Consider the following 13,678-nt stretch of genomic DNA (forward strand, 5'->3'; position numbering starts at 1 on the left):
GCCAACAGGGCCAAAAGAAAGAGATAAGAGTTTTTAAAGAGCATCTCAGAACGAAACCGAATCGAACACCACATTAATGGTGAAAAGTCAATGTACAAAAAGAGAACAGACTTCTGATCATCATGTCGTCCAGTAAGATAGACATCAACTACCCAATTGTATTCTATGTATCCATAGTGAAAAAGAGTTTGAGAGATCGATTTAGATGCTTGAAGCGAAGTTTTTCACAAGGGCAGACAGCAAAACAAACTCACAGCAATAAAGCCTTGACTGACACTGCTATTGACTTAGAAAAGCAGCAGACACATATGCGTAAAAGAGGAGAGAGAAAAAAAAAAAAGCAATTTTAAGATGTTGTCAACTCTCATTTGTCAATTACTTTTGCTTAATCTGATTTTGTTCTGAGCAGGTAGTGCATACTTTGCTTGTCTGAACTTATTCGCTTGGGGAGAGCTGTTGGGAGTCAACCATACAATCCCTGTACTACCTTGTAAAATATATAAATTGCTACTTCTTTATGCAAAAAAATCACGAGATTGTAAGTGCACTGCAGTAAGTGTCTTACAGCAATTTTTGACTGTTGGTTGACAAAATAAACAACTTTAGAGGATCACTTTGGGTTTTAGTGACTTGGGAACATTTAATTGGAAAAATAAAACAAAGATTGATTGGTAACAAATAACAATTGTGGTCCTAAAGGAAATACACTGAAATACAATTGGATAAAGAAAAGGAAAACATTAATAGTTAAATTAAATGAAAATAACTTTCTGTGGGGATTCAGAGTGAAATTCTATGTTGACAAAGAGGGTGCAACAGATTCCCAGGTGGAAAAAACAAGTGTGACTCATAGGAATGAACTAGAGACACATAATGAAACTGAAAATACGATAGTTATATGAACACATTTTTAAACCACCTAAAACCAGAACCAAATTGGCACAATCCAAGTCACAAGAGAAATGTTGTACTGGTCACTTTGAGGAATACCCACCCAGCATCCTTTAGGAGATCCAAGAAAGCATGGAACTTGGTAAATGAGCTCTCAATGCTTTCAAGGACTGTCTCATCTTCAAGAGCACTGAAAGCAGGTGCTGCTGATGCAGATCCAGTGGCTGCAAGTGCCTCTGACAGGGAGTGGTTGGCGTCACGAAGACGGGCATTCTCCAGCTCATACTGAATAGAAATAACAAAAACACTGAATAAGCCAGTGTCTTGTTCATTTACAAAACAACATAATACATAATACAGTGCTGTAACTTTTATCCATTACATCTGAATGTGTTTCAAAAGGCTGCATGACAGTTGACATTGAGACATTACGAAACTTACCTGCCATAAAAGGAGCTTTCTCCTTATTTCAGACTGAAGTTATAGGCTATGTAATTATCCAAAACGCACTTAAATATGGCTGACCGATCCTATAGACCAAACTATATAATGTTAGTCTGGAATAAAGACGTTTCTGTGTCATAACATAAAGTTTGGCACTGACGTCTTCAAGCTTCACATCCAGAGTGAATTCCTCAGCTTATTCAAAAAAATGCTAACTGCTGACTGTTGCATTGAAAGGATGCAGAGGAAAACAAAAGAAAAACAAATAACAGACAAAAAATATCACATGAAGTATTTCTGAGATCATCATTACCTCCATGAGTCTTGACTCAGCTTTCAGTCTGGCTCTGCGCTCCTCACCCAGCCTCAGACGACACTCTTTGAGCTCCATCTGCAGGGCATCCATAGGCACACACACACACACATACACACATAACAGCACACTTATAGTGCTTGAAAGTAAACTGATTAAGTCCAAAACTTTGATATGTCTGCAAAAAAAGTTCCAGTTTGGGAACTAACCTGATGTTACTAACCTGCAGATGTTCAACCTGGCGGCCAGTGATCCTTTCCTGGAGACTACGAGAAGATGGTCTCTGCTCCACTTCCACCACCACATTTTCCTCTTCCTCATCCTCCTCTCCCTCTGAATCTGACTCCACGGTTACCTTTACAGTAGCTGCACCCTAACGAAACCATGTATTTTAAAAAACACAAATCTTTTTAAATCGCTTTTGGCACCATTTGACAGTTCTGATGCATTTTCTACTACAGAAAATCTCATAAAAGGAAATACATTAAAGATTTGAAATGAATCCAATTCATACTTGGCTGAAACAACGCTGCAACCTGTTACATAAACAAAAGAACACTCACCTGAAAGCTTTGATCCATAACAGTAACTCCAGGAGGCATACCTCTGTAACAAAGACATCCAACACAATATTAGTTTTCGATTCACTGAGTGCCATCACATCGATACCTGACGTGTGCTTTGTAAATTTTACATAAAACTTACAGTATGTTCTATTCTGGTTGGTTGAGGAGACATGTCCCATAAATGTAGCCAAAAACTGAAGACCAAAATTTCCATTCACTTTCAAACCAGACACCAAAAAACACAAACTAGATTTTCTTATCTGATAGATAATAATAAATGAAGACAATGATGTTTTTTTTTTTTTAAACTAAAAGGAAATTGGTTTACCAACATCTCCTCACCTCTGGCGTTCAGCCCGTGCAGCAGCACGCCAAGGCACATAACGGGAGCGGGAATAAGGCTTCTGTGTCTGAGCAACACTTGAACTCCGGCCTCCAGTAGATGCTCCTTTACGTGGGGCTGTGCCAGAAAAAGAGCCAAGTGAACAACTGGAAATTCATGAACGGAGAGCAAGGTTTTTTCTGAAAGCACTGGCAATTGGACATGAATGAAAAGGCCCCCATAGAGTACTTCATTCGGTGGTGAGTGATCCTCACATCCTGCTTCTGTGGTATGTGTAGTCATTCCACAGAATGGCTTACTGTGAGTTAATTAATGCATGAATTACTGGTAATAAGGGAGTGATATAGCCTGCGGATCCACGAGGTGCTTTATATCTAAAAAAGAAGGTTCTAAACATCACAAGCATAAGAGAATAAAGTCCAGCTGAAAATAATGTTAGTTACTGTAACAGTTACGAGACAGCATGGCACTCTTCATCTTTTGCTTTTGATTACGATTGGGTACCCAAACAAAAACTACTCAAAAGTAGGGATGCCCCGATCACGATGTTTTGCTGCAGATTCGGACTGCCGATCATCTCAAACTTTCTCAATACAAACTTTTCCCCAATAACACATTTAAAAGTGAGTCTGAAAAATGCAGCTTTATACAAATAACGTTAACGTTTTCTTTTTTTTAAAGACTATATTTAAGACATTTTAAGGTCTAAAATTCTAATTCTAAAAGAGCCCACAGACATCCTGTATATAGTTTTGCTGTTTAAAAACTGAATCGCAGTTCAACAAGGCTGGATTGTGTGCTTTGGACTAATTCTACATTCACAAAGAGGCACTGGCATGCGAGGAAATTGATACACACTTCATTTTAGGGGTGAAGTGCTCCTTCAGGTTAGTTAGCATGCAGCAACGACAGCAAATCAGCTGGGAATCGGCTCCAATTTGTTTGCATCATGGATTGTTTTTTCCGTGATCAGTGACTAGAAAGCATAAATCCCGATCTCCCAATTATTTTTACTAAATATTGGCCAATGACAATCGGTGGCTGATCGATCTGGGCATCCCTATTTAAAAGTGTTGACTTTGTTGTCAGGTGAGAATCTATACTATTTTATCATATAAATAAAACATATAGTTGTTGCTAAAAACATTCTCAATATTCTAATACAAAGAAATCTAAACCATATCAAACACTTGAAAATGATTTTCAAGTTTCTTTTTGCAACAAAGGGAGAACAGGATGGAAATGAATTCAGTTCTTACCAGTTCTTGAGATAACTTAAAAGCCAGGTAAGAATTCAGAAAGACAATATGAGTATGAGATAATAGATCATATCTCAAACAGATTGAAAGAGATCCAACACTGAATATAGTGCTTGTTTTTTCACAGATCAGAGACTTGCAGATCCGTATTTCAATCATGTTTAAACATCCAAAACTATGTCTAAACCAAATTGGCAGTTTAGGAGTCTGAAAATCTGTTTTTAAGTCTGTCTTTTTTAGTCTTTTTAGAGACAAAACCCAATGTTAATAAAAGAGAAAAGATCTTTTTTGTGTGTTGTGTGCTCACTACCACAACAATACAATGACCTTAACTGAATTCACAGACAGGTACCTGTGTTTAATGTAGCATTGTGAGAAATAATATAAAATGTATACAAACCTATCCTAAATGTAGCTTTTCCTCTGACTGCTCGCCTCTTTGGATCAGTGGCTCTCTGTGGCTCTGTGGCTGCAGGCTTGATCCAGCAGTACTGCAATACAACATAAGAAAAACATGGAGCACAGATTTGTAACAAATATGGAGCATGCATGCCAATACACCATTCATTAAATGGTTTATTCTTTGAATGATGTACATTTGCTCCAGACACTTACCTCTGGTGACTGTCCATCAGCATTCATCAGCACTTTCTCTATTATAGTTTTAATTAGGACCTTGTCTGTAAAGAAAAAAAATTATGTTTCTGAAGAATTACAGTATCAAAGTAATTGTAGTATTATGTAGCAATATGGCATTTTTCTGGTATGAAACACTACAGTACATCTAACAATGCGCTAGCGGCACCTAGAGGCTGCAAAGTTTATTACATCCCCAATACAAAAGTGATGTGTGGAACAAACGACATACCAATAATTTATGTTATGACCTTGGTTGAGGTAACTTCTTACCAACTAAAGGGTTACTACGAATATCCAGTACACAAAGAGCAGAATTAGTTTTCAAAGCTTCCAGCAAACGACGAGCTCCTTCACTGGACAGACCACACCTCTGTAGATCCACAGCTGTTCAACAAGTCACAAAACAGACACAGAAAACTCGAGAAAATCCCTACTAAAAAGCAAACAGCAATAATAAAACAAAGTCTTCTCTTTGTATTTCACTCAAACCCACACACCTACTAACCTTTAACCCAGAGGTCCTCAGCCAGTTCGTGTGCAAGTGCAGCAGCCCCTCGGTCCCCAATCAAAGTGTTACAGTTAAGGGTGATGCGGCGGAGACCTCCCATTCCCTCAAACTGTGGTTGTCGATACCTCAGAGACTCTGCCCATGCGGTACCATGCCTCTGCATTCCCTGATGCTGAGAATTGTTTTTATTTTAAACAAATATGTATTTTTTTTAATATAATTTATCATTTTTGAAATTCTTAAAAATGACATTAAACCTTGATGATGTTGGCCAAATGCTCTGCCCCTTTCCAAGTGAGATTGCATCCTGTAAAATCTACCGTCCTGATTCTCGTGGAATACTTTACACTTTGGCAAATTACTGAAACATATAAAAATGGCAGTTACGAAGACAACACGCTCACATGCATTACAATCTTGTGAAGGTTTTCTGAACAATAAAAGGAAATAAAACTGTGAATGTACAAGTACATACCCTCTAAGCCCTCATCTGCAATTGGACAGTTTGCCAGAGAAAGGTTTTCCAAGGAAACACTTTTTGCTAAACCCTGGAATAGATACATATGGCTCATTATCTTTAATTAGGTTTTTTTTAATCAAGTTTCACCCTTAAACACTCACAAGCAGCTGTTTGAAATAATATTCAGGTGTAATTTGTCACACACACACAATAGCTATGTTTAATCCTCAGTACCCCTGGAGTTAACAGTTACAGGCTTATTTCTTAATACTCACAGCTTCAAAATTGATTCTGACAGTAGACAGCGAAGAGAAAAGTGGGGAGTAAATACAAATGAGCTTCTGATTCTGTTTCTCTAAATAAGTTAAAAATACACTGTTTACACTGCAGATCATATTCCTAGTTTGTTTTTACCTTTGTCAAGGTGATGAGGTCCCTCTCTCTCAGTGGGAGGCCGTTAAGCTGCAGAGTCTTTAGGTTAGCAGAGACAGTCAGACACTCTCTCAGGGCCTTGCACAACTTGAATGTCATGTCTTTAGAGCGAATGGCTGGGATCTTCTTCCTGAAGCTTGACCTATAGTATCTTCTATCTGAAATCGGTGGTGATATGATTAATGCTTGTATGCAAAGTTGAACATTCAGTCATTCAAGTTTTCTAATTCTAATTATCCTGCCCTACCTGCATCTCCAGAAGCCAGACTAGCTTGGTATGTGCTACTTATTGCAATGTGGTGCAGGTGTTTGTTGATGCAGATAGAGTTGAGAATGGGTGGCCAGTCCGTCAGTTTGACCCTGTCTCCATGAAAGTCCAGCATCCCTTTGTCAAGGTTCATCTTAACAGCGGGGAGAGGGACTGATTCCTGCCGGGCACAGGCAAATTCATAGTATGCCATAAAGTCCTGGGCACCCCGCTGCCGAATGTGAGCACTGTCTTGAACCATCTTTGACCTAGGAACAAAAGTATTTTTAAGACGTCACTAAGCAAACTTTTCACTAGTCAGAGTAATACAAAGTTAAATATAGGGCCAGAAGATCTTATCCACTCCTCGGGCACTGATGGAAAAACTGTGAATCACCAAAAAAAGGTTCATCTCCATCAGTTTGTTTTTGTATATTAAATGGCTGGCTCAATCCAATTTTTGATTTCTGCTATTTGAAAAATGTATTTGCATCTAAGGTCGATGTCCTTAGACAATATTACTTAGAGGATAACTTCACAATTTTTCAAGTCAGTTTGCTGCACTAATTTCTCCTGATTTATTGAATTCAGTCTGCTAAAGCATCATATTAACTTCAGCTATATTTTCAATACATTTTTGCACACATCGAGGAGTGTGGATTTTTTACCCCTGTTATTTACATTTTTTCACATTTGGAAGGAGTCTCTTTAGGGCCAGGTGGAATCATTACAGAGTGTTTTTATAATCTGAGTATTGTTTTAAGACCAATTAATTAATTGCAATGTTTTGGTCCATTCTGAAAATTTTACATGAAGGTCTGAGGATCAAACATCATAAATAAAACGATTACAAGTGATCCACAGTCTGCAACTGAGGTTGTTTTACAGTGAGAGTTGTGATCATACGCAAATGTCTATAAGTGGTGTGCAAAACTAAGTGTAACTAAGGAGAAATTGTACAGAAACTTAACTACTGAACTATAAAGATATATTTGATCTCAGGTAACAAGACGTCTTGATCAACTTAACTTATAGCTGACGTTATTTGTGGTCATATTGTGATACCAGGTAACAAATATAGTGACCCAGATGTCAGTGTAACACCTCAGCGTCAACACTGAAGCTATAAGTTAGAGAATAAGTTGTAAAGTACAGTGAACCTGTTGAATCCTTCACTATTTGATGCTGTATGGTTGTCAGCGGCAGTTGAGCCAGCGGCGTTAGCAAGCTAAGCTCCTAGCAACCGTCGGTAGGGAAGGAGAGTGACGTTAGCACGCTGTAACGTTAGCTGCCAAGCCCCTGGGTGCAACGCTGTAATTTCAAGCATCATTAAACACCATTTAATAGAACTAAAACAATTTAATATACCTTCCACATATAACTGAAGGCTCGACCGTCTTGGCACTGTTCTCTCGGGTTTCTCTGACAGCTCCTGCGGTCTGTTACTGTTCACGGAGTGGAGGACCGCTCAAAAGTGGCGCTGTAGTGCTACCGAAGCCCCGCCCACTTCTCTTCTTCACTGCGGGCTGTGTGAGTACATCCGGGGACCCGCTGCTGCCCCCTATCGAACCACTGCACCCCCTGATCGATGGCTCTCTCTGCGTTTAACTTTTATCTACCTATAACAAGAAAGGGTACAACTGATTTTAACACCCTTGATTAATTCAGTACAGGCATTAGTTTAATGGAGATGTTATATAGAATTAGATTAAGAAAAGAACCCAGAAAGTCCACATACTGAGTACCAGCTGTTGATATCTGAATCAGAAATACTTTATTAATCTCTCCAGGGGGGAAATTTGTTCGTTACACGACATTAAGAACAGAAATAATGATTATATTACAATATGTAACAATATATCTAGAAATAAAAATAGAAGTAGAGATGTATTTATTGCCGTATTTTTTCGGTTTTTAGCGGAGACCGCCGGCTTTTTTGTTTTTTTGTTCACACGGGTAAGTATGCTCACATATGCAATTATTCTTTTTTCTCCACCAAAAAGGGGGCCCGCCCAAAGTGGAATACAACTTTAAGCTTTCATCACCACTTCCACACTTTATACACACCCACATTACACACACAGCGTACATCAGGCACTAGCCTTACCACATCGTACACCTGGTCTGGAGAGGGAGGATTTTAGCACATTGTGAGCTTTTGGCGCATGCAGCCACCAGCTAACCATTTTGCACAGATCCACAGGTAAAGAATATCAACTTTATGGGTATATTTCAAGAATAAGCTCTCGTTCAGATAAAAACTTCCTAACAGTCCTGGATACATGGCTGGACCTTGTTTAGCAGGATGAGATTAAGGACCTGCTCATACCGTAAGTCATGTTTTTTCTGTTTTAAGCTAACTTTAAACTAGAGGCTAACGGTTAAACTAGAGCTTAGGCAAACATTTCGGTTTTTAGTTTTTGCGGGCAAATGTCTCAGTCATTTTTTTTGGGGCTTCGTTGTCACACGTAAAGCCGCAAGCAACTAAATCAAATACCCAAAGGAAGCAAACCGGAGGCGGCACGCGTACAAAGAGAAAACTCCAGATCACTCCCTCATCGCGAAGAAGATGAGTCCCTGTGGGCCTGGTCTTGCTTTGTTTAAGTTCATTTTTGCGAAACAGCCGCCCAGAAGAATACCTGGGGTGCCAGTGCATGATATGCAAAAGGATGGCGGGCCATGAAGAATGCACCCTGGCAAATCAGCTTTCGTCGTTATGCCGAACTGCTTCATGCGGGATGATGAGGTCTTGAGTTAGTGGAGGAAATTTGGTTTGGTCAGGTTTTTTGTTTGAGTTTTAGGAAATGGCGATCGTTCCAGTTGCTTTGCTTGGGAACCTATGTTCCACATTTCAGGGACTGGGTTTTAAGGTATTGAAATGAACCAAATGCTTTCTTTTTTTGTAATTTCAATTCAATCTGGAAATTTGAGTTTAGGCAAAGGTAAAACATGCATTTTGAGTCTGAGAGCCATAGCCTACGCTGCCAGCCAAAAAAAACTTCCTATAGGGACTTTAATTCCAGTGCATGCTTGCCATATATTTTATTTTAATTTGGTTCAATGGCTTTTTCAAGCTCAATGATAACATTTTCTGTGGCCTGGACTCAATGTTCACTTTAAATAAAAAAAGAACAACAACAATATTTTGTCCTGTTTATTAGTTGAAATCCAGTGCTTCATCTTACCATATAGTGGAGACAATTTACCCGATGGTGGGGCCCCAACATGTCACATGGTTCACACTCTCTATCTGTGATTGCTATAACTCTGCACTGACACAAGATATGAAAATGGCACATGAATACAAATTATATTACCTGCGACTTTGGTCTTTCATCTGGTACACTGTTTTATATGCGTGTATAGATTTCAAGAAAGTCATATAAGAGCTGAAAAAGCTGCTGACAACAAGCCCTGCGTCTCCCTACATATCAGTAATTTAAAATTACTGCTAATATTGATTCTCTATTTTATTTTTTGACTAATGCCCACTTATTGCCTAATATTGGGGTTTTTTTTATATTATATTATTGGTATTGCCAATATTGTGTTTTTGTTACTCTACTTGCGATTATACTAGTGGTATTTAATGCGTCGCGGTATCAGCGGTGCGACAGGCAAAGAAAGATTTTATTGGGCACAGGACGGCGGGAAAAACTTGCCTTTTGGTTGGAATATGCAATAAACATCTTGAACTCTTTGCCAACTCCGTTGATATAAACTATATCATAAAACTATATTAACCCTAATTATTGGCCACTCATATTATCGTTATTAACTTTTTTTATTCTGGTGATTTGGTATTATTATTCTACAATCATCAATGTTTATATCATGTATGTACTACATACACTACAATACTAGGACATACAATTCCTTCCACAATATGTGACTTAAAGTATTTTAATGTATATATACTGTTTTGCTTTTGAATTTAATTTCTTTAGTTTATTATTAAATTTAATTTCTTTTATTTATTATTCAATTTAATTTCTTTTATTTATTATTCAATTTAATTTCTTTCACGTATTATTCAATTGAATTTATTTTATTTGAAATAGAATTTCCACCCAGGGGATAATAAAGGCTTATTTTATTTTATCTGTTGTCTAAATGAATAAATCTTAACAAACTGTCATTCAACAACAACAAAAGTTTTCGGTTTCATGTAATTGATAAAAGTGGAACACAGTCCGGTACTTTTAACACCAGTTTGATCATTTTATATGAGATCTTTCAAGCCAATAGCCGAAAATATGCTTATCAATCTTTTTATAATTATTTGAACCATATCACCCAGCCCTATCGATCAGTACAGATACATATTCAGTATATTATTAAATTAAATATTGGGATTGTACAAGAACTTTTTTTTTTCAAATGTCTCGTTATTTTTACTAACTAGTCTGTTGTCAACACGCACGGTGCATTTGGGTCCCACAATAAAATCCTCCAATTTTTTAAATAAAAAAGTTCACATCGCATGTTAGAAATCATTTTCATATCACTCTAGCTGATGACTCAGATACTGTAATCCAGAAAATCGCGTCCTAAAAGTGGTCTGGACGGGTGTCGTGACCATCGACATATACAGTAATGGTCGTGTGACCATGGTCGTGAACCCTTACAACCCGTTTCTCCGTGTTTCCTGTGTGACATGAACGCAGCACGACAACGCCCTCTCCCATGTGAAAAACAGTATAGTCGAAGCCCATTGGTCAATGCAAACGTCAATCAAACTCCCTGCTCCGCTCCATTCCAGTAATCCAAACCTCCTCAGGATTCATTGGGAATGGGCTAGCGTCAACAACTATCACGGGGCAGGGATTGTCAGGAATCTGGATTTGTTGGATATATATACAACGTAAACAACACTGCAAAAGGTTTCTTGCTACTTCAGAGGTAATTTTGTTGTTATTTGTGATCTCAGAATAACGTTTAACCATCGTCTTTAGGTGGCAGCGACTGTACCTGCTCAACGTTAGCAGTGGCCTGTCTGCGTGTGTGTGATTTGGGGTGCTGGCCGCTGGCGTTAAATGAATTTATAATGACATTTAACTCAGCTTTTCCGATTTGAAGTACACTGTCTCACTTGATAAACATGTTGTTAAATGTGATAGCTACATTATATATAAGTGTAATCGCCGTCTGTCCGTTGTTTGTGACTTTCAACGTGAATGATGTTACCTATCACGCTGCCCAGTTGCTAATGCTAATTGATGATGCAGTTTGGGATATCTGCTGTATTAGCCACCTTTCCTGGAGGAACAGAATCAGAATATAAAAAATATATAGATATTACACATTATTACTATTATTGTGCGTCATTTCGTCATCATAGATGTTTCATATTATGGTCATATTAGCTGATATTTTTCTGATAATGTCTTAATATTTTGATTACCTTGCCAATGTGCTACAGTATGGATCAGCAACATGTTGTGGCTGTTTTATCTCGGTCTCCAAAAGGACCCCGTTTAACTCTACACAAAATGTACTCAACTAAATAACAAATCATAGTATGTTGCTTAAATATGATGTGCAAGCACAGGAGAGCTGTTTTCCCTCTCTGTAAAATATAGTATGTTCTTATAGAAATGGGATGGGGATTATTATCACATCTTTTTCTAAAAAAAAATGTGGATCCTGTAATAACCTACCCTACCCAGTAGTTGGTTACTTTTATTAACAGTGTATAGTAATTACTACAATACTTTTTTATTAGATCATTTCAGAGCTCTAACTTGGGGAAAAAAATGGAAATATAGTTAGTGTATCAGAAGGTTTAGGTGGATCACAGCAATCATTCCTTCATCTGTGTTAAGGTGATATTGTATTCACCTGCAGAGGGGAGAAAATTGATACTTGTTTGTTAATAGTTATACTGATATCGTGTGCACCTGCATAGGGGAAACAATTGATGCCTGTTCGGTAACATTTACATGCATTTGCATTGGCGTCTAACAGATCCATATTAGCCTTGATACTTGAACACTCCTCCTTCCCTTGGTGCAGTCTTCCCTTTCATTTTTTTCCAGCCGTAAAGAACAAGAATTGCTTGTGCTGTATCTTTTCCCCTTATGTTCTTATGGAATGAATCTACTTTATTCCTATGTGAGTGTCAATTTCAAAAACAGGTGGTTTTTCATGCTACGTACTGTCGTTATGGTATGACTCAATAAAAGAAACACTGAACGTTAGTCACCATAACAAACTGGATAAATCTAAGGCGCCTTCGTACCTGGCAGAACAATGGCTGCCCTGTTTGTGTGTTTTCTTTAGCACCAGTCACTTGGTTGTGTTTGTGCTAAAAAAATATGAGACTAGTTTGTCTCACGAGGCGGTGGGGTTTGACTGGTATGCTTTGGTGTGTGTTTAATTGTTTTAAGCCAGTAATTTAGAAGGAAAAAATAAATTCTTAAAATGGCGTTTTTACTCACTTCCTGTTGCTTCTAAGATTTACGTTTACATTCATAAAGATTTAAAGGGAAAGGGAAGGAAGGAAACGATGTTTGGTTGAAGTCCAAAAGCTACACACACAGGACTGAATGTCCCCTTCTCCACTGAGGTCAGAGCACCGACATTTCACACAGGCATACTCATCTGTTAACTCTCTCTGTTTTGTCCTTACTCTCTCACTAGCATCCGGTCCTCCTTTCGTCCCATTTAAAGGTCAAACATAATTAGCAGCAGCTTAAGCTCATGTTTCCAAAAGTCACCACACTTGTATAATATACTAGAGCCACTGTGTGCTTATTTCTTTAGTCTTGGTGGTCATCGTATGACAGCATAATGACAGCGTTTCCGAGTGTAGGCTGAGAACAGACACATACGTTTTGCCAGAGTTTGGCTTCAGCTGCCATCCCACACACTTTTTTGTAAAGAAAGTGCTATCAGAGGTTCTGATCTTTGTTTTTTTATATTGTTTTGTATGGTGCTTTACTGTTGGGGGGCTGTGCTTTACAAATGGATAAAGACAGAAAATGCTTATTTATTTAATGGAAACCTTTTATAACTCGTATATTTAAGGTTCCATCACATGTCTGATGTCTATTTAGATAGTGATGAAACTTGTTTTGCTTGTTGTCGTGTTTTTTTTCTTTCTTTCCAAGCTGTGGTAGTTTGGAGTAATTTTGGCTTTGGCCTCAATTTATTTTGTATTTTGGTTTTGGTTTTGGTTCAAGCGAGGATAACATTCCACTTCATAGTATGGGATGTCTTTAAGACTAAATCTAGTGTTGAAATAGTTGATCGATTAAGTATAATGACTAACTATAAATCTAATACTTTTTTTTTCACCAATAACACAGAATTTATGAAATATACCAAACTTTTGCTGGATACAGCTTGTTAGGCAAAACAAATTAAAATTTCTGGAAACTTGTGATGGCCATATGGTAATATTTCTTCTGACATTTTCCACTTTTACAAAAACAACTAAATAATAAACTGATGATTAACCGATCACTAACTATTACAAACACAAAAATAGTGATCATGTGAAGTGCAAAGTGCTCCAGCCAACACACATACACACTCCTACAAAGCAAACACACTCAATTTTGCCACTGCCAGT

At 37.9% G+C, this 13,678-nt stretch overlaps 2 protein-coding genes across 2 annotated transcripts in view; one reads left to right on the plus strand and one right to left on the minus strand.

Moving 5' to 3' along the window:
• The window catches only part of cep78 (centrosomal protein 78), a 9,721-nt gene extending 2,118 nt beyond the window's left edge, over window positions 1-7,603 (minus strand). Inside the window, exons 1-14 of the mRNA XM_035657633.1 lie at window positions 7,471-7,603; window positions 6,103-6,371; window positions 5,838-6,013; window positions 5,439-5,511; window positions 5,221-5,324; window positions 4,961-5,135; window positions 4,726-4,839; window positions 4,432-4,496; window positions 4,217-4,307; window positions 2,557-2,674; window positions 2,212-2,254; window positions 1,872-2,021; window positions 1,649-1,726; window positions 995-1,176 (exon numbers count right to left, since the gene is read on the minus strand). Coding sequence (XP_035513526.1) covers window positions 995-1,176; window positions 1,649-1,726; window positions 1,872-2,021; window positions 2,212-2,254; window positions 2,557-2,674; window positions 4,217-4,307; window positions 4,432-4,496; window positions 4,726-4,839; window positions 4,961-5,135; window positions 5,221-5,324; window positions 5,439-5,511; window positions 5,838-6,013; window positions 6,103-6,364 — 1,631 coding nt within the window. The 5' untranslated portion in view covers window positions 6,365-6,371; window positions 7,471-7,603. The remainder of the gene's footprint in view (window positions 1-994; window positions 1,177-1,648; window positions 1,727-1,871; window positions 2,022-2,211; window positions 2,255-2,556; window positions 2,675-4,216; window positions 4,308-4,431; window positions 4,497-4,725; window positions 4,840-4,960; window positions 5,136-5,220; window positions 5,325-5,438; window positions 5,512-5,837; window positions 6,014-6,102; window positions 6,372-7,470) is intronic.
• A 3,251-nt stretch (window positions 7,604-10,854) lies between these two features.
• Window positions 10,855-13,678, plus strand: part of lifra (LIF receptor subunit alpha a) — a 19,050-nt gene continuing 16,226 nt past the window's right edge. Inside the window, exon 1 of the mRNA XM_035657799.1 lies at window positions 10,855-11,004. The gene's annotated coding sequence lies outside the window, so the exon portion shown is untranslated. The remainder of the gene's footprint in view (window positions 11,005-13,678) is intronic.

This window comes from Morone saxatilis, unplaced genomic scaffold (assembly GCF_004916995.1).
Source record: "Morone saxatilis isolate NCDOM2014 unplaced genomic scaffold, NCSU_SB_2.0 Contig16, whole genome shotgun sequence".
In the NCBI taxonomy this organism is placed as follows: domain Eukaryota; kingdom Metazoa; phylum Chordata; class Actinopteri; family Moronidae; genus Morone; species Morone saxatilis.